At 35.9% G+C, this 22463-nt stretch overlaps 1 protein-coding gene across 1 annotated transcript in view; it reads left to right on the top strand.

Moving 5' to 3' along the window:
• LOC113661660 (potassium voltage-gated channel subfamily KQT member 4) overlaps window positions 1-22463 on the top strand; it is a 47676-nt gene that overhangs the window by 11160 nt on the left and 14053 nt on the right. Inside the window, exons 2-7 of the mRNA XM_027176046.2 lie at window positions 18030-18120; window positions 20487-20613; window positions 20712-20887; window positions 21135-21260; window positions 21391-21501; window positions 22299-22394. Of these exons, the coding sequence (XP_027031847.1) occupies window positions 18030-18120; window positions 20487-20613; window positions 20712-20887; window positions 21135-21260; window positions 21391-21501; window positions 22299-22394 (727 nt within the window). The remainder of the gene's footprint in view (window positions 1-18029; window positions 18121-20486; window positions 20614-20711; window positions 20888-21134; window positions 21261-21390; window positions 21502-22298; window positions 22395-22463) is intronic.

Genomic DNA, 22463 nt, shown 5'->3' on the forward strand with positions numbered 1-22463 from the left:
AAGTCCTGATGAGAGGTGATGAGGAGGATTCATTTCTCCTTTCCGAGCAGAAATGTTTCCTCATGGGACAGCCTGTCTCTCCTAAGATGTACAGTGGCTGGTTTTAGGTTTCAAGAATAATGACGAACGTAAGCTGTTACCACACTCACATATTCCACTCTGAGCATTCACAGTGTAATTTACGAAAACTGTTTTACTCTTTACGCTTACAGCAAGTGTGTCATCTGTGCTCTGTTCAGTTTATAGCGGATCACTGGGATAAACTTAGTAACTAATTGATTTGTGTCCAGTTTACTTAATAGTCACCAATGGAAGTTCTCCGAGACTTCAATAAAATCTACTAATAAATATTTACTAGGTCTTTTAGCGACCTCTAATAATTTAGGAAATAAGACATGACCGTAAATTCCGTTGGGAATGTCCTGACTGTATAGCTCCTATGTTTTGTAATATGACCCACTCTTTAATCTGCACTAATCTATGTTTATGTAAGACTATTTTTGTCTTTAAGACTCTGATACAGCTCAGTTTAGCACAAACATTGTTGCTCTGCTAAGTTTATTTTAAGTAGAGGCGGCCAGCAGGTTACCTACGGGCGCAACCACAGAACGATTACAGGCTTGTGGATGGTGTTGCTGTTTTAAGGGTAGGGTTTTGGTGGAGCCACTGATGTGAAGTTTTGATGTTGCCGTTTTTGTGAACAACAAATTTCTGACTACACTTTAAAGCAAACAATGCACAAAAGTGAATGCACATGCAATATTTCCACCTTTTGTCTGTGCTGAAACGTTTTCCTCCTCACTAATTTATATTGTGCAGACATGAGCAAATGTTTTGCTCCTGTGAAATGTTAGATTATATAATGCACTTGATTACCAAAAACACTTGATTACACATGATTACTCAGTCAGTGACAAATCACTGTAAAGGAATCGAAATCATGACAATGTCACACAATGTGTGTGTGACAATGTGTGTGTGACAATGTGTGTGTGTGTACATGTATATGCTTGCATTGCAAAACCTGTTATTTGCCTTTTTGACATCTCTGCAGTTGTTTGTACTCTTATTAAATTGTTCAGCTCATTCAATAACAATACATATATAATTTTATGACACATAAATAACTTGTGTTTGTGAATATATCTTTGGTGCCAGATGTTATTCTATTATGGATTTAATTAATTTATTTTTTAAATATCCATGTTATATGTCTAATGAATTAGAACAAACATAAAAATCATGAGAAGAAATCTAGAAGCTGAAATGTTAATATGAAAGCAAGTACATTTATGCTAATAATTAAATTGTGTGGAAGCAGTGGAATGCCTACATTGTAACAGAAAATGTTGTGAATAACAAAAATGAACATTCTGTACCAATACGCTCACACACCAAAAACTAGGAACAGCAAAAAAGTAACAAAGGGGAACTGAACTGTTTCCAGTTGCACACTAGGCTGAAGAGACAAGAACATTGCAGGTTGCAGGTGTGTGGAAATAACAGAGACTTACAGAGTGACCGTTGTACTGCTTGTGCAAAGACAAGATTAGAGGAAGTCACACACAGTGGAAGACACACATACATACATACACTCTGTTCAGACTTAGGTCGGGACAGACTGACTTCACACTTGCAAGTGTTTTAAATAAAGAAGTTTGATATTCCACAGGACTCTGCTGTGTTCTTCCCTGCAACTTAGGAAAAGTTCACTTGAACTATTATCTCTGATTAATAGAATAGAATTTCCTCCACATAACTCTTGTAGATATGGGCCAGCAGTTGCTAATAATGTTCGCATCAACCATCAGTGTGGGGAAAGGAATAGGAACCAACATGCCTTGTTTGTCAGGGAGGCGGGGATAAAAATAGACCCAAATGCAGGATAGTGTAAAAATAAACTGGTTTATTAACTAACAAACACAAAACAGGAACAAAGACACGACGAGTCTTGACACGAGACGACGAAGGAAGAGGACCGCCATAGGCATTTCATAAACAACATAAACAAATGCACGTGACCAAAGTCCGGGCTAGATCCTGACATTGTTGATGAGAGAGGTCAACAGAGAATGGTTGAAGCTGACAGAAAGGCTGTAGTAACTCAGATAACCACACTGTATAACTGTGGTGAGCAGAAAAGCATCTCAGAATACACAACACTTCAAACCTTGAAATGGATGAGCTACAACATCAAACGACCACGTCATGTTCCACTTCTGAATTACAAGAACAAACAGGCTGGTCTGATGAATCCTGATTTCTGCTTGAGGCTCACAGATGGTAGGGTCAGATTTTGTCACCAATATCATGAATCCATAAACCCGTGGAATGCCATGTGTAAACAGTCCAGGCTGGTAGAGGTGATCCAATGGTGTGTGGAATGACTTTTTACGCTAGTTAATACGCTTGAATACTACAGCCTGTTTTGAATATTGTTGCTGATCCCTTGTTGCATCCCTTCATCACAATTTGCTATCTTCCATCTTGCATGATATTGAACCATGCTACAAAGCAAAATTCATCTCAGACTGGGTTCAGGAAAAATGAGTAATGGCAATGAGTTCAGTGTTTTCAGTAAAGGTAACAAAAAAAATATATAATTTTTTTTTTAAAGGGACACCCTACCCAGTACTAGTGTGGTTTTCCTTATAAAGTGTAGATTTTATTATTATCTGTAAAAATCAAATTTGTAAAAAGAAAGATTAGACCTGATGGTGTTGTTAATGCTTTTGGCATCAAGTTCAACTTGTTAGAGATAAGAGAATAGCTGTAATGGTGTTGCTGGTTGTTCTGTTGCTTCTCAGTGTCTGACAGTAAACTCACAGCGTCTCTGTGCGTTATTGTATTTCACTATGATTTAAAAGAGGGTACACACTACAGAAGCAGACCACTTACCCTAATAGGGAACCCCTGTCAAACTCTCCACTCAGTCATAACTACCAACAACGTGTACCTGTCCTGTCTCTCTCTTTCTGTCTGTCTCTTTTTCACTCTCCCTTCCGTGCGCTGGTAGGCTGAAGCTTCATGTATGGCTTAAGTGTTGTTAAGAACCTTTTAATTTATAATGGCAGGTTCTATAAACATGTGGGAAAACCTCACCATGGAGACAGTACTAAAACAAATTCATAATATAGAGGCGTATTTATAAGGGCCAACTTCCCTGCTCCTCACTCATGAGTCTGGCATTTGTGTGTGTGAGTGTGTGCACGTTTGTGTCTACTGTACGCTCACACACTCACACACACACACTCACACAGGAACCCTTAAACCTAGTTGATGTATATCTGTGTTTTGAAATGTTTTTAATTGCTTTTTTAAAACTGTAAACACCAGCTGATATACTTTTTTGGCCCTCAATGTAATGATAATTAAAAAAACAAACAGAAAAAACACATCACACTCTTTTGATGTTCATTATCTATTTTTGATTTGTTTTACGTACAGCATAATGACTTAATATACATGTGTGTATGTGCTGAACTGTACAGATATACTGTATACAGCAGTGGCCATGAATAGGTTTAGATTTATTTTGGCACCACCATGCTTATCCTTCAAAACGCCAGTTTCTATGCATTTACTGATGATTAATTTCAGTATCTCAGTGAGGTGCATTCCTATCTCTTCGTGTCTCCTTTCCAGGAGCCGATTCTCTCGCTCTGTGTTAATAGTTTCCATTAGGAGAGAATAGAGAGAGAAAGCTTTGCCTAAAGGTCAGCCTGATTGGACCATAAATACCACATCAGCAGCTCATTCTCCATTAAAGCACACGTGATTTTGCACTGTGCACAGCTTTTGGTGTCATCCTGCCATAAATTTCACAACGTTTGTGCAAGTAATTGTGTGTGCGTATATATATATATATATATATATATATATATATATATATATATATATATATATATATATATATATATGTATATGTACACACACCTTTGTAAACCCTTATATAATTGCACAATTTGTCAGCAAGGAAGAGGCTAACATTTCGGGAATTTTGTTTGAAATTGTCATTTCATTTTTCAGTCTACAGAGAGCTTTTTAAAATATACTTTCATCCAGTATCATTTTTGTACTGCAGTTTGGATCCTAAATTTTGAGAATATACTTGTAAAAGGAAGAAAAACCTACCACCACCACTACCACCACCAGTAGCACTAATAATAATAATAATAATAATAATAATAATAATAATAATAATAATAATAATAATAATAATATATTATATATTATTATTATTATTATTATTATTATTATTATTATTATTATTATTATTATTGTGATAATTATTATTATTATTATTATTATTATACCTTTCTTCATTATGTTCTTCTTCTTCTTCTTCTTCTTCTTCTTCTTATTATTATTATTATTATTATATAATGAAATATCTATAGTTTCATACAATATATTGTTTAAAATAATTCGATTATTTTATTACTTTAATTATAAATATTAAAAAAACTATATTTCTGTAAACCCACCAGCTCCCAGACCCTGTGATCTGAGGCTTTGCAGCATGAAATTTAGCTGAAAAATAAAATGAAGAAAATAATATAATGCAGGTCGGACTTTACATTGTGGTATTTGTTTACAGGTCAAATTCCTGATAAATGAACATGAAACAATGTGAAACAGTTTGTAAATCTATCTTAATATGTCGTGTTGAAGAGCTGGTTGTGTTCTGAAGGTTGTGATGATCCTCAGTTGTAGCTGGTGTAAAACCTGTTTGGCTCTGAGTTAGAGTATAATGAGTTTGTGCGTCCTGACAGGGAGCAGTGAGGTAATGTTTTCATCTCGTGAATTTGGTTAGACAGACAGAGGCTGTTCTGTATGCACATGGCTGTGTGTGTGTGTGTTTCTCAGAGTTTAGATGGCCAGGTGACTGCTAGTGCTTCTCAGGAGGTCTGGATCCATCTTCTGAAGTCTTTAAGTGAACTAGAGCTATACAGTATACAGTATATGAACCTTTAATTTCCTGACCACACTCGCATCTAAAAAACTAACAGTACCAAAGGAACCATTATATATTTGTCAGAGTAGTGCCAGAGGTGTAGAACTACAAGATGTAGACATAGACAAGGTGTAGAACTATCAGCACCACACAAGGTACCATCACACACCATGAAAGATCAAGAGCACCTGAATCACACTGGGAGATACGTAGCATTGTAGTACATGTATTTCTGTTATGTGGGAAACCTTAGCTGTTCATGTTTATGGGTCTTGTGCTCACCCTAGCTGTTTTTTCTTCGTCTGATGCTGTGAGCAGCCATGTTGATCTCACATCATAAATGCGGCACTGGATTTGTAGCTGGGTTGTAGTTCATGAGCGGGAATTTCGAATTCGATGGGGCGTTTTCTTTTGGGAATTACAAGTTATGATCTGTAGTCCAATGCAATGTGTGTTAGAAAAAGTGCTTTGTGAGCTTATATGATGTAACAGTGGTATCTGATGTATAGTCCCTATATCTGTTTTTGCAAGTGTTTCATCATTTGCTTATTCAAAATATTATTTTTTTATTGAATTTAGTTAACTTGAATTTAGTGATTGAGTCAATTTGTTTGTTTGGCTTCAGAAAATAGTTAACCTTGCTTTGACAAGAGTCGAATCATTTTTTTTATTAATTAAATTATACATATATTTCTCTTATAAAATTGAATAAATATTTTTTACCGTTAGTATAAATATTAGAATTCAGTAAAATCGATTAACATTAGTAACATTGATTTCAACCAATGGGGAAAAAAATGCTAGCCTGAGAAATGACCTGTCAAAAACGCCATGCATTTCAAATCACGGTCTTTGAAACATCTCTGTATTTCAGTAATCTCCCAAGGGGCTTCCTCACTTCTTCTGAATGATTGGATTTCAGTCACTCAGCAGAAATGCTGAAGCCCCTCAGATGAATGGTGAAACATCATCACGATCAATCTGCTTTGATTTATCCTCATCTGTTTGCACTGCTGTGAATTATGTAAACCAGCTCTAATGTCCAGATGCTTCGGAAAATCTTTCACTACCCAAATGTGGTATGTTGGATGTTAATCCATTTCATTCACTTCACCTGTCACTAGTTTTAATGTTTTGGTTGACTGGTGTAAAATTTAATGAAGTTAGAAAGCCAACATGCTCTTATCTGGATTGGCGGGTCTTGGCTTAATTGGATATTTGGAAGATTTTCCTATTTGTGGTATTACAGAGGAGCACCATCGCAAACCTAATAGCATGTTTATCTAATAAAATTCACAGGAAAAGTGTGCTCAAAATATATTCATATTTTACTGCAATTTGTTAAATGTGCATAATTATCGACTATGTTGCCATTTCACAATTCAATTTTGTATTGTGTATTATTAGAATACATGAATAATTTAACAAGTTGCTCTTTGAAATATCTAGATAAAACCCTCAACTACAGCATCAAAGCAATTAAAATGCATCCTAATACATTTTATATAAAATATTCATAAAATACATAAAAAGACTTTTATACATTTATAACATAATTAGTTTTTAAAATACCTATAAAACTATATAGGTTTTTTCTACTATAAAGCTTTCTGCTTAAAATGTGTTGTGATGTGTATTAATCAGTTGATCAGTATTAATCAAAAAACCCAGTTTATTATTTATTTCGATATCATTATCGGATATGTAATTAAATGATTAAGGTCATTAATGAAACCTCAATGTTATTAGAATGGGGCATAGAAGCCTATAGAGGTTTTAATAATGAGCGTAATCATTTAATTACATATCCAATATTTTTGTTCTACAGCTTTGATTCGTAGAGACAGACTTGTCTGAGGCAGCAGACTGATTTTAGTAATGTGCTTTCTGTTCAACACACAGAGAATAGTTGTGTGTACTGGTGATGTAACTGCCTGGGATGCTCTGTACTGTGTCTCCTAACAGCTGCTGTGGTGCTGACAGGAAGGCTAGTGTAGCCCTGACTGAACCCTGAATAGACACTGAAGCCTTTCATGTCAACCAGAGATACTCTGTTTGAAGTCTGGGTCAAAGACATTTATTGAGTGACCTTATAATCATACAGTGAAGGATAACAGTAATGCTAAGATAACACTGGACATCTTCTTCAAATGTTTCCTGTGTGTTGTCACTGCTTATCAACAGTGTTAAACATATTGTTGCTGGTCAGAGGACACTGTTATGGGAACCCAGGACTTCCATATGCAGCAAGATATTATATACAATCTACTGTACCATTGGCTTGAAAATATTTATATATTGCTGTGTGGTGGTCTGGTGCCTAAGGATCCTGTGTTCTACTCCATGTGGCCCGGGTTCAATTCTCAGACAAGGAACCAACCCAGCCACCTAGGGGTTATACAGTACAAGGCATGGAGCCTGTGCAATTAAATAAAGTACTTCCTCATAGTAGCATGTTAATTAAGACAAGGTCAAGTAAACTACCCCCAATCCTCACAGGATTTCCTTAGTGCACAATGTCAGATATTGTGCTTAGCAAGATTATCCTTGAGAAGTAGCTCTGATCACCAGAAGCATGAACTTCTGCTACCTTTTTCTCATACCACACAGTTCACACAATCCTATTATTCACAGCTCAAACTGTTCACTTTTTTGTTTCTCTGCCTTTAAATCCAACATTGCAGTCTGTTGTAATCTTCCTTATTAACTAGACGTTCCAGCTAATATTAACTGGATTAATCTTTTGTTCACTTAAAAAGATTACCCTAATCCCTTGTTTGAGTACTTTTGTGTATTTGCACTGTTTTGCACTTTAAACCTTCACTCACAGTTTGCTAATGCAAAACCATATTCGGAACCCAAGAAGACCAGAATAACACTCGACACTATAGAAGGGGATCTGAAGGAAAAATTAATAATAGAGGTGAGACAATGTGCATGGCTGTGCAGCAGATAGAATTGTTCTTTACAGTTCCAGGGTCAATCCTACATTCACATGATGGTCTATGTGGGGCTTCAGTGCAGTGTCTCTTCTCTTCCATGTGGGTTTCCTTCAAGTTCTTTGGTTTCCTTTCACCTCCTGAAAGCAGCCAGATGGTGGATTGTCTCTTTCCTGTTTTTGGGATAGGCCGTGATCATAAAGCAGTTATTAAAAGTGAGTGAGTAAGTTAACAGTATCAGTATTAGTGATATTCAGTCTCGACCTGAAATCATAAAAGATCACAAATCTGTGTAACAATAAAAAGTGTAAATTATGATCTACATCTGACAGTAATGTGCAGGCTTATTATTTATTTATGCATCTTATTTATAAATCTGTTGATTAGAAACTACTATAAATCGTTCTGTAGAAAGTATTCAATTTATTTAAAATGTCCATCTCAACAACAGAAGCCTGGAGGCCATGTGCTTCCCCATATAGGATTTCATAACTGGGTGGCAGCAGCTGGAGTTGGGGATTACAATGGGCATTCTTCAACAAGCAGATGGATAAAGAAACACTGAACCAGCTCTCAGTAAGCCTGATGAGAATCAATTAAAAAAATAAACTCCTTGGGAAGTACAAAGTTTGATGCTACCAGCTGAACCATGAGATGACGTGGGCATCGGAGCTGTGTGAATACTGTCTAACCACAGTAAGTAGGATTGATGGAAACTCATCCATTTAAAATTGCTCCAGAAATTGCCTTACTGGACCTGGTTGGGGAGAAGCTCTGCAGCTCTGGTCCAAAGCCTACAGAAAACAGAAGAAGAATTTGTTCATTGCTGAAGTGGCACGGTGGGAGAAAGAGTGGTGTAAAGTAAGGTCGACCTTATATAAGTGCAGGGAAAAGGGCTGTAGTATTTGTCCTGCTGAGGTCTGTGTTTTTTGTTTTGTTTTTAACTTATCTGAAAATGCAGCTTTATGTTTTAGTGCTCCTAAAATTGGAAGGTCCATGGTGTGAAGTCTTTTAGCAAGAAGTGTGTATGTAATTAGAGTAAACTCCAGTTAAGCGTATTTTGTGCTTTGAGAGAGGTTTTGGGTTATTGAGAATCATGTGCTGGGGTACAACAACAGTGTGTAAGCATTTCTGAAAAACTGTAAATGTTAAATGGGGTGAATCATTTAACCGGAATGTCATCCAGTCTGTTGGAAATTTGGGACACAGAGAAGCAGAAGAAGGAGAGATGAAGAGCGTGTAATAAATGAGTATGACTTATCAGCTCCCTTGCTTCTCTAACACACTTTTACAGAACCATAGCCCAGAGGCCCTGACTTTACTTTTTCTTTTTGCCCCATGTGTAAATAAAAGCATTATATTTTGCAGTGGTCCGGCTTTTTTTTAAGAGTGAGGTTAGCAGTGTATTGAGTGGTGAAATGTCATCACATAAATGCTTTAGCAAGGACAATAGAGTTTTTTTATGTAGATACACTTATATATAACTATAACTATAACTATCTATATATCTGCCTTAGGGTACATGTTGTGCACTGGTGGTAAATTTGGGAAGTTTAGGCCAATGACAGCTTGTTTGTGCTGAATGGTGCTTATGGTGCCTGTGTTAAAGCTTGGTAATAATTGTCTGTGCACAGTAATGATATTGTCTGGAAATGTCAAGCCTCTCAGCACCTTCCATGCAACAATTAACCACGCTCATATCCCCTCTCCCACTGTACTCAGCCACCTCAGCAAATATCAACAACACAACACTGTCAAAAAAGCTTACGATTGTGCACATTGCCCTTTTCATCCAGATCTTCATGCTGGTTTGAGGGATTGCTGCATAAATGTGAAGAACACCACTGTGTATTTGTGTTTGCTTTTGAATGTACGGGTGTAGACGTGCAAGTTTTTTAAGAGCTGAAAGATTCGTAATTCATAGTTGGTTTAACCAGATTTATCATTATTGCTGTAACTAAATTACCTAAACTAAATTTTAAATACATCCAACGATCCTGACTCAAATATGTTTTTCTTTTGTGTGTGTTTTATTTAAAATTTAGTTAAATCTATAGCCAGGTTATACTGGAAAATCAACCATAAGTACTGCTTGACCTCCTGTGAATTCACATGAACATGGCAGTTGTGTTTGGATTTTATTTGATTTCATAAAAAATAAGTTATAAGGCATGGAGCAAATACAAACCAAAATACAAAACAAAATTTGACTGAATACGGAATGACCGTTCAAGTGAAAAAACATCTAGAAAGAACTGGTAACCTCAGTCTGCTTATATTTTATTATTTAAATGCTAATGTACCTTACATATGCATGCTTTAACATGACTCATTATTGGTTGTGCCTTGGTTACTTGGCTGGGGCTTCTCCAGGATATTCCTGGTTTGGAGTATCCCTGCTTTGTGCCCACTGTTAATGAACGACTGACTACTTCCGCATTTATTTGAGTATCGATGAATAATTTTTTTGTTCTGTTTCTCAAACCTGGTTACTGTGCATTAATAATAATAATAATAATAATAATAATAATAATAATAATAATAATAATAATAAATTAATGAATAAATTTTATATATATATATATATATATATATATATATATATATATATATATATATATATATATATATATATATATATGAAGGACTCGGCTGTTGACTAGGCCTCCCCTATGCACACGAGTGCTTAGTGTTTACTTAACTGTCAGGGAAAAGAGTAATGCCGACCTTCTGTGGCCAGTTTCACTCTCTTTGACTCCAAGCACTGACACACTGGGACACACTGCCTGAAAAAAGTCTACACTGAGCAGCTGGGAACATCTGTCTCTGTCTGACACTGTCTGAGAAGATCCCTGTATATATTCTAGTTTATGACTTGCTTTCGCAAACCTTTTTTGTTCAGTTCCATTGATGTGGGAAATTTCTCATATATCTTACAGATTCTCTGTTATGAAAAGAAACTGCCCTGAATCTTAAAATAAGGTTAGAATACAGTTGCATGTACCAAGTAAGCAGTAAAACATGTACCGGATGTACTGTTATGGAAAATACTCTATAACAAGGTGGTGTGATGCATTTCCACCCCACTGCGGACTACTGGTAGAATATAATGTATAGTACAGTATAATAATGTTAAACATGTTAAGTGATAAATATTATATATGTATTCATCCATAACAGGGGACTTATAGTTTGCCTACATGTAATGTTTTTGTAAAACATGTCCCAGCCATTTATCGTGGTGTTTTTTCTGGAATTCAGCCTTCTATGAATATTAAAGCTTATATTCTCTGACAGAGTGTCAAGGCTGTTCAGCACTTTAGTACTCAGCTTATTTTATTAGGATGTAGTAATATTTGTTTTCTCTCATGGGGTCTTGAAGGCCTTTAATCACAAATTCTGCCACTCTTTGCTATAGTATGCGCTTTATTTTCTTCCTGTATTTTGGGTCTTGCTTGCCTTGGAGAAGTTGACAATCCCCAAAGACTTTGTTCAGCAGGGATTAGTAAAGCGGGAGCTCTGGTGTGTGCCTGGACAAATTTGCTGGCTATCGCTATTTAAGGTCTGCAGGTGCTATTTATAGAACTTTCTACTGTTACCATCTTTCCCCTACCAAGACAAAACCTTGCGTGTGTGTGTTAGATGGGTGTGTGATACTCCTGCGCCTTCCTGTAAAACACAGGACGAGTAAACACATCTGTTTAGCCCCTCATCGATCATGCCTGAATAAATTGCCTAGCTAAGCACTATGTAAAACCCTATTCATCATCCAGCATATTTAGACAAATGTCCCATGTCTCTCATCACACATACGATGAGTTTTTGTACATTAATAATTGTTTCCAGAAACTAAACAGCAGAACAACCTTCAGATTAGCTAAGATTAATATAAAGCTATGAGTGCGGACAACCTGGACCTACTTCTGCAGGTCGTACACTTGAGTATACGAATTATACTTGAGACTGCCTTGGAAAGGAATATAAAACAAATAAACCTGCCTAGTAGAATAGCTTGTTAAGTAAATAGGGTATTTTATAGGTGATAAATCAGATATGGTATAGATCTAAATTAATTGTATTATTAATTATTGAAAAAAAAAACACAGAAATACACACAATCTGTGATGATGTACTTCTCTTTGTATGTTTAAGATTCTTTTTTTTTTAAGGATTTTGGAATAAATATCCTAATCAAGTGTTATGTAAGGACACCAAGACTTGCTACGATACAAAAGAAAGAAACACCACACCTGAGGTATTTAAAGTGCAGGAAATCTCTCCATGCTAATATAGTTATTTCATAAAAATAATTTAGTAATGGACATTTCAAATCTTGCTAATTCCTTCTTAAAGTCTCTATCAGTTGACATGTCTTAAACGTCAGTATGAAGTAAATTATTTAAACATGGTTTCCAATTTTCTGTATCTACAGTACGCAGGTTAATAGAACATTTTTAATTCATAAATGTTTCACAGACAAAATATATATTTATTATGATTTTATTATATTTAATTAAAGTCACTTAGCTTTTTATTTATTATTTCCTCAAATGTGTCCATATAAGTATCAGGAAATACCAGTGCAGGGTATTTGGGCAAAATATCTGGCTTTCATGTTCATTCATTCATTCATTCATTCATTCATTCATTCATTCATTCATCTATCCATCCATCTTCTCTAACTGCTTTATCCTGGTCAGGGTAGATCTGGAGCCTGTTTAGGGAATGCTCAATGTGAGGCAGTAATACACGTTGAATGGGTTGCCAGTCAAACTTTTGTGAGCCAACTGTTGTAATATTTTTTGTTGAGGAAATGGGATCAATTTTAGAGCAGTACAATAACATTATCCAATATATGTGAAATGAGGCATATTTGGTATTTTTAACAAATATAACTCTATAAATATTTATATAATAAATTATTATTATTATTATTATTATTATTATTATTATTATTATTATTATTACTAATCATATTTATTTTATTACATTTTTTTATTACATCTGAAGTTCATCTGTGGCTCTCTGCCATTATTAATAATATTTTAATAATAGTAACAGTTAGATTTTGTGAGAAACCACAACAAATAATATTTTTAATATGAGCCATAATGTCTGAAAAAGGTTGCGTAAATGGAAATGGGATTATCTGAGAAAGTGCTTTTTAGACACTTCTTATTTTTGAGTTCTGACTGTTCTTTATCTTTTAATTTACCTGAAGTGTAATTACTCTAAACGTCTTATAGATCAATCCTCTGTCATCTGATTTGAGAAAAGCATATATGGTAATAAACATGTTCATTAAACAATTCAGTATTTCAGTGCTTATAATCTGTGGTTCACAGCTTTGAAACAGGGTTTAAAACTCCATAACAGAAGTAAAGCTATTGTATTTTTGTTTGAAAGATGTTTTTTTTTAATAAACTTTAGAAATAGATGATCATGTAGAATGCAGGTAATTGGTGCAGAGTGTACATGCAGAGACAGGAACTTCAAAGCTTATTATTTACTAGATAAATTGCCTCCTATTTACACCTTCACAAATATAGTATCTGAACTGAGCTCAGTCACATGATTATTGTGAGATCAGGAGTTTTGTTTCTAAATGCATGCATTGAACAAATTCTAAATGTAATAAAACAAGGTCTAAATGGTGATGGGTGAAGGTTGATGAGCACTGGCGTTCCTCAGGGCTGTCCTGAGCCCCTTGTTGTACTCACTCTCCACCTACGACTGCATAGCCACTATCATCTCCACTTCCATCATTAAGTTTGCAGACGACACTGTGTGACATGATGAGAAACACTACATAGCATCATTTGCACTGAGCTCCCTGACCTGCAGTCTATCTTGGTGCAAAACTAAAACCTGGAAGATAGTGAAGGATCTCAGCCATCCAAACAATGGACTTTTCTCTCTATTGTGGTCAGGGAAGCACAGAGGGAATGAGGAGGAGTTTCTTCTCACAGGACATTCGGGCCCTCAACAAATTGGGCACCAAAAAACAGATACAGTCAGACAGTTAGAACAGTGTGTTCTACCCATTATTGGACTCAGCTCATTTGCACAAAGTCTGTAATGTAACTCCCATTAAACTCTCTTGTATAATTTTACTTATTCTTGATCACATTTTACTTTATTTGTCCTGTATCTGTCCTTACAGCTCGGAACTGTACTGTCACTCTGTGCAATTATTTAACTTCACTCCGGTTTTACTCTCTCTGATAAAGTATGACACAACATGCCATACTGTGTATGGTTATCTTTGTGAATTTGAATTTGTTTGTAAGATCGGCCCAAACACATAAGGATACTGACATTTATCACATGTGTGTATACAAAGCTGTATGTACTAGTTGTTGACAAATCACACATCTAAATTGCTCTGCTCGTACACGGCCACAACCGTTTTCATCAAATCACCATATATGGTAAAAAGCTCAGTAGCCTGCACACTGTTTGATGAGGATGATATGGAGCATGTTGAGAGGTCAAAGAAGATAAAGTCACTGACATTGAAGCAGAGCTACTGTGGCAAAATCTAGAGTAAATCCAAAAATAATTTTTTGGTAAAAAATAAATTTAAAATATATATATTTTTTTGGATTTCATGAATACATGTGTGTATACGACTGCTCCAGTTCTCAATTAGAAAATCTAACAATTGTGGAAAAATCCCTAATTACTGTCTCATTTTCACTGCTGTATTTGTAAATGTAATTTATTGATATATGATACAACACGATATGATACGAGTAAAAGAAATGAATGTAAGATGTGTCATTTTTTTTTGGCTTATTGTTGGTTAGGAAAAGACAGACCTGTCTCTAATTCCACATAAATGTGTCTCTGGATGAAATAGTTATAAACACCATAGTGATCAAATAATATTGCAGAAAGAAATCAACTGATGGCCTACTCATCAGTGTGCACCAAATCTCTTCATTATACCTGTCAATCTTCTGTTGTGGTCTTTATAACATTTTATTTAAAATGTTATCTGTGTTACGCTTCTGAACCTTAATGTGAGCACCGAACACAATAATTAGGCTGATGTTACTGACAATAAGTATGATGAGAGCTCCTACTACCACTAGGTGTTTATACACAGATCCTCACGTACAAGAAGAACAGTCTGTATGTAGAAAAGTGTGTATGTGTACACAAAACTGGGAGTTCTCTGGCAGTGCGATTAAGTTATAATCATAATTCCTAGATATACTCAGAACCTTACCATCATCATCATCATCATCATCATATTTCATATATGTCAGCCATGTAGCAGACAAAAATATTGATATGACTTATAGCCAGGCTGTGTGCTTGTTTGCAGGAATCTGAATGTTTTTTCGCTTTGACCTCCAGAGACGACTGTTTTGCTGATTTTGTAGATTTAATTTCTGCTTTTTTTTCAATTGGCATTTTTTTCTCTCTGGATAAAGCTCAGAGAATATGACTAAAATTTGCCACTTTGTTGAAATGTGAGCCTGATCAGAAACTGATCGGCTTTTGGGCCTTTCTTCCTCTATCCTGTCTGATTTCTGCTGATTCAGGTCTCCTATTGTCTTTCTTGGCTCATTTTACCAAATATCTCTTAGGAAATAATGAGGTAGGCTGAGCAGGGCAGTGAAAGCCAGTGGAAAAAATGAGTGTGTGTAGATCCGGTGCATGACTCTTATGTTGTGCGACACTTAATCAAACATACAAGGTAATAAATAGTTATTTAAGGTCCTTGTTTCTTGCTCTTTGTTAGTGCTGACCGATGCTGATGCTGATAAACATTAATCTGTAGTTTGACAAAGTGGATTTGTTTTATGTTGGTTTATGTGTTTATGTTTATGTGATTTCTGTTATAATCTTCATTTCAATGAGGAATATACCTGTGTATTGGGGTGAGATGTGTCTTACTGTTTGTTTTCCTAAAGATTTGTCTATAGTATAATGATCTTTATAAGTCAGTGGAGTCTGTGATTTTAGTTACACTGGTGGAAATCACAACCTGCCATCACCGAAGCTGTTATTATAGTTATTAGCGTTTGTCACTTTAATGTTTAATCCTTAATGAACCCGTAATAAAGGAAAACCAAGTAGATTTGTTCAAATGGACCTAAATTATAAGTGTTTTTCAGTGTAAATGTTCATGAATAAAAAGCTAGATAGTTTCAATAAATAGACAAAAATAGCACAAATAATGAAACTGAATGTTTATGAATCAGCTCATTTTAAATGGACGACAAAAAATTCAAAATTCATTTTATTGGTTAGAATATTGGCCATCGATAAAATAATAACGAATGACTTCAGTACTGCGAAAGCACTGCGAAAAACTTACTGTATTCCTGAAGGTTATATCAGGTGCTTAGTTTTACTCCCATTTATCTTTATGTACCTGCCTCAGGTGTGTCTACACTCGATCGGTCCTTATGGTTTACCTGATGATTCTGTTATTATTATTCTTTCTTTCTTTTTATTTTTAGAATTAAAATTAAAAATTAAAAAATGTAAAATTAATTAGAAATGAGCACGAATTATTGGACATGGTGTGAAATAACCCAGGAATACAAAGAATTATCCCTAGAAGAAAAGAAGAGTTTGGAATTCCCAGGAAGAAATCCCAGCTGTGAATGACAAATGGTTTGGCCAGATGACTGAGTAGAGAGCGTTGCTCCAGCAGTGAAGAGATGGCGTGCTGCAGGGTGGTAGACTGGTCCTGCTGGACTTTGCATTAGCCTCATGCAGCATTGATCTGCTTCCAAATGTTCCGTCATGGACAGGGGACAGGGAGCGCTGATCCATTATTATATTCTTTGTTTAGGGGATTTCAGCTGGAAACACCTGGAGCAGCCTGGAAAACTCCCCTGCATGCTGTATGGTCCCCGGAGATCCATGCAGTCTTCGGCAGCTCCACCATAAAAGTTTACACTTGCACTAGTGATTGGTGATTTTAATTTTTTAGGTTAGAACCCAGGCATAATTTGTACAATTTTTGCTTAACAAAAGATTTTGGTTATCGTTTAAAATGTTATTTCAATCTTTAGTTACTTAAATACAAGTATTTTATTTCAAGATTTTTTTAATTATTATTTATTTTTACATACTGAACTGCATATAATTGTTTATTTATGAAATTATAATATAATATTATCTGTTTAAAGACATGTCTTTAATGTTGTGAAGTTAATGTCATAATAATTCCTAGTGATTAATTTGTATATCTCAAAGTAACTTGTTTAATTTAGACCAGTTATGTAAGTTATGTACAGACCTATGTATGTGAAAGAGGTACATAATATTGTCTTCCACATAATAACATTAATTTAAATTGTTTGATAAAATAAAACAGCAGAATTTCCTCTTTTTTTACATTCATGCATTCAAAAATAGAATATTATAAGGACTTGAAAATGCAACTGTATTTATTTTTAAGACATTTATTTTTTATTTTATAATTTACATTCATCCCAGAAACATTTACATTTATTTCAAGATATTAACATTACGGTATATTTACATTTAACCCAGGATAATGGAAAAGCATTTTTAGTTGTATGGCACTGTGGATGGTTTCACACAGTAGACAGAAAAATACAGAGCTCAATGTGGCTAGTGTGGTGTGAAGACTAATAAATAAACAGACTAAGGCAGACTGTCTCCTGCAAGCCACAGCGTTGGCCAGAATGTGGGGCTCCAATTTCTTTCTCTTTCCCTGTCTATTTCCTACATAAGCGTGTTGGGCTTTTCCACTGAATTCTATGGCATTGGAGATGTGCACCTGTGTGTAAAGCTCAGTGCCAGCGCAGATACGAGTACTGAGCCAAATGTACAGAATCAGTCCTGATGGATCATTTCTCTGGGTTATAGTTAAGTCTCTTTTATGCTGCTGTGTAATATGTTGATTTAATTTAAACTTTCATTTATTCATGTGAAGCAATCCAAGATCCTTAAAGAGTGAAAAATCAGTCAATTATTGTGTCGATCATTTAGAGTGAAACCAGAGCTTGTCCTTGTGGTGATTTGTAGCCATTAAATTGACCTTGTGTGTGTGTGTGTGTGTGTGTGTGTGTGTGTGTGTGTGTGTGTGTGTGTGTGTGTGTGTGTGTGTGTGTGTGTGTGTGTGTGTGTGTGTGTTACAGTTTCCTGCTGGTGTTCAGCTGTCTGGTGCTCTCTGTTTTCTCCACCATTCCCACTCATCAGGAAACTGCCAACCAGGGCCTCTTCATCTTGGTGAGAAGTCCACGTGCTTCATTATGCATATCCATGTTTAAGAAATATCCACTGTTAAATGCATCAGCAAAATACTTGTTGAAACATCTGACTGGTCTGATCTTTTATGTGTAAACCACCAGAGTTTGAAGACAGAGCTAGTGGGTTTTGTGTTGTGTGTAAAGTCTCACTCAGTGGCTCCATCAACTGATTCCACTTTATACTTTATAGTACACATGCTAAACCTTAAAATGTGTCATCTTACATGCCTTTAACCAGTATACAATGTAACTTTGTCATAACATATGCTTGTCTTACCTTGAGAAGAAAACATTTGTTTGTCCATTTGTCAGAAGTAAAGATCTAGTTTTGTTTCTAATGCTGGTATTAGTTTAGTTGATATCCATGTATGGATATTGATGATATTGCTTCCAAATCCACGCATGCAAATAAATGTTGTTAAATATGAGAGAAGGCTTTTTTCTGGAGAAATGTGTGTCATTTTAGAGGTGTGTCCTAAAATGTGGACACAATAGGAGGCATTTATATTTAGCAAGCAGTATGGAATATGCCTTAGTTGCACCTCGTTTTTGCAGCACATTGTTTTTTAAGAGCATTATGACAACTTTTGTTACTCAGTACGCATAAACAAGTTAAAAGGTTTTGTTACAACACAGAAATCTTTGGATATGTTTTTGTGATTTTCTTTTCTTTATTGCATGCAGTAATGTCTTAAGATTAGAAGACTAATTTTCTGATTGGCAGGTTGCAAGATGTTATGTTTCCTTGTGGCCACATTTTGTTTGCATCCTGTTTTCCCGTCGGCTCTTTGCAGTCCGAAAGGGCAGTGTAAGCAGTGCAAGGATTCAGGTGTCTTCAACCAGTAATCTTAATAGCGATAATATCCATTCAGCCATTATGAAGTGCTATCGAAGGGGGTAATGGAAGCCTCCCCCCCCCCCCTCTCTCTGTGATGATATAGAATGTTGCCCAGCTGCTGAAACACAGCCATTAGCTTATGGGGTCAATAGTAGGCCTATATTGTATGTGGCTATATATTTATACAAATGCATGTAATCCATCCAGCCAGCCACCTTCTCTGCCTTTCAGGTCACGTGACACCATAAAGTGCATTGTTTGGGCTCGGCCATTTTGGAGTGTTGTTTAAATTCTCGCTGGACAAATTATATTCCCTGGACAGTATGAATATTATTCATAGCACACTGTAAATCCAGTGAATAAACAATAAACAGGCACTACAACACGGACATTTATGTTAGATTAAGTTGACAGGATGCATTACAGAGTAGACGATTACATATATTAATGTGGATTGAAATATTTTATTGACCCTTCTAGCTAATAGGTACTTCTTTACTTCTGAGGTTTTTTTTTTTGTTGGTTTTTTTTTGTTTTGTTTTGTTTTAGCATGCTAAATAATTTCAGATTAGTAATGTTTAGATGACAAACAGTGGTGTTGTCCTAATTGAGTCTAGACAGAAGCTAGAGACCCTCAGCTTCTCTTTAATGCTGTATTGAATATTCTATACGTATATTATAGAGTAAACAAATGAGTGAGTTAACGTCTCCATACACAGCAGAAGCATCCCATTACAAGTAATCAATACATGAACAGGATTGGGTCAATGATAAATCCATTAGCTAGCTCAGCAGGCAGGTCAAAGCTCAGTGTGATGCCTAGTGTCATATTTTTGTAGCCCAGAATCCAAATTGAGTAAGTTGAAAAGTGATAGCTAATGTAAAACAACATATGGCAAACAAGCTTGCTAGTTGCATTGAGTGCAAACTGTGTACAGTCATGGTCAATATCGTACTCTGGTAAGTCACTGGTGAAGTTTTCAGCTATGAGGTTTGGTATTTTGTGCTAAAAGATTATTTGACCATGGTTAAGGAAAGGATTTTCTCTCGACATGATGAACAGCATGTTTTGTAAAGTTTGTTGCATGTTAGTGATTTGGGAAAGACTGCCTTTTATCCACGTATGCAAATGAATTAGTAAAATAATTAAATAAAATTCTGCCAACATGATTTGCCAACATTTGATTAAAGAAGCCAGATGCAGCTAGAAAATAGAACTTGTATCTCAAAATGTTTATCATGGTAATATTTCAGTAAATAATACAACCATTCTTGTTTTCCACTCATAGGAATACTTTTTCAGATTGCATTGCATTTTATTTTTTAATAAATTTAAAATTTTTAATTTTTGTATTTTAAAAATTTTATTTAAACTTTAATAGTGATGGATTCAAAAATTATCCCAGGGCCTAGTTTTTCCCACTGTACACTACAGATTTCTTAGAGGAAGAGGGAAAAGTCTGTACACTAAAGGCCTGAAAGCTTAATATATGCTGTGTGTGCTACAGGAGTTTGTGATGATCGTGGTGTTTGGATTAGAGTATATTGTGAGGGTTTGGGCAGCTGGCTGCTGCTGTCGATACAGAGGATGGCAGGGTCGTCTCCGTTTTGCCAGGAAACCCTTCTGCGTTATAGGTAAAGACTGAGATTCCTAAGAATATAAGTGTTCACACTTTACCTTGAAAGTCTCAACTCCACTCACTGCGCATATGTATTTGCCTGCACGTCTCTAGACTTTATCGTGTTTGTGGCATCTCTGGCTGTGATAGCGGCTGGAACGCAGGGGAACATCTTTGCCACATCGGCTCTACGCAGTATGCGCTTCCTGCAGATCCTGCGTATGGTGCGCATGGACCGCAGAGGAGGCACCTGGAAACTACTGGGATCTGTAGTCTATGCACACAGCAAGGTAAATACACACATACACATGCAGTTAAATGTTCCCAAACCAGTTTCTTTGGAGCATAAACGCTGATAAAAATGAAAGTGTTTTGTAGCAATTTTATTGTTAAGACTAGAGCTGTTCTCAAATGACCATTTAACCCGCTAGTAATCACATGTACACATGAGATCAGATGAACAGACTCTCTGATTGTATGTACGTTATTCTATGTTGCTGTAGTATTTCGTTATAAACACTTTATCACCTGTTTTAGGAGCTTGTCACAGCATGGTACATTGGCTTCCTGGTGCTGATATTTGCCTCATTCCTGGTCTATTTGGCTGAAAAGGACATCAACACAGAGTTCTCTACCTATGCAGACTCCCTCTGGTGGGGAACTGTGAGTACATTGCTAAGCTGTAGTGTGTACTCCAGTTAATTCTTTGCACTTGGTGAATAGTGCCTCTCAAGAAGCATTAGCACAATAACATCTGCTAGCTGACTCCTTATCCTCAGTGTCTGCTTTCCAGATTACCCTCACCACAATTGGCTACGGTGACAAGACTCCACACACATGGCTCGGTCGGCTTCTAGCAGCTGGCTTTGCCCTGTTGGGGGTCTCTTTTTTTGCCCTGCCTGCAGTAAGTACACCTGTCGTTCCACATGCCTGTACACTTTTTATCATGCATTAATGCAACACTAAAGAATTGTTGTAATATGTACAATAAACAACTGTGAAATATATTTGCAGAGAAGAAATGTATTAGCTTAATGCTGTATAAAGTAGCATTGTCTCCTTTGGCTGATGCAAGACAAGGTCTTTGCTCAACCTTCTGATCTGTGACTCAATTCCTTAACCACTGCAACCCCACAACTACACCACAACACCACTGTAACTCGCTCACACTGATTCAACAATCTCGACATCACTAAATTAACGTCACTGACAGAGTGTATTGAATCAGTTCAAGTTAGTTTTGCTAGTTGTTGTGTCTCACTGATTAAGGTTTCATACAGTATCACAAATTTGAGGGTCATAAGAGGGTCAAATCCCAGCACATTTACATTTACATTTACATTTACAGAATTTGGCAGACGCCCTTATCCAGAGTGATGTACATAAGTGCTTAAATCTCTATCATTGTATACATTAATGCTGGCTCACTAGGTTACATACTTAAGATACCATGAGTTTAAAATTTTGTTCAAGTTAAAATGAAAAGCACCATCGAACTAGCATGACTGAGATATTAAGAGAGACACTTCAGCTCATTTGTACTGTGCATAGAGCAAATGCAACATCATGTGTCATTTTTAACTACGTAACATATAACGGTTCTTTATTGTAAATATTTTTTGTAAAACCAGGTTGCCAGGAATCTACTTTAAACTCTACAGGACTTTTTTACAGTGTAATATCTCTGTGTTCTCATTGAAGGGAATTCTCGGTTCAGGTTTTGCACTGAAGGTGCAGGAGCAGCACAGACAGAAACACTTTGAGAAGAGGAGAACTCCAGCAGCCACTTTAATACAGGTGATGATCTAAACTGTACCAAATCCAACAAGTACTGGATGAATCTAAGTCTGGTTTTGCAGCTTTATT

Source organism: Tachysurus fulvidraco, chromosome 24 (genome assembly GCF_022655615.1).
Source record: "Tachysurus fulvidraco isolate hzauxx_2018 chromosome 24, HZAU_PFXX_2.0, whole genome shotgun sequence".
Lineage (NCBI taxonomy): Eukaryota > Metazoa > Chordata > Actinopteri > Siluriformes > Bagridae > Tachysurus > Tachysurus fulvidraco.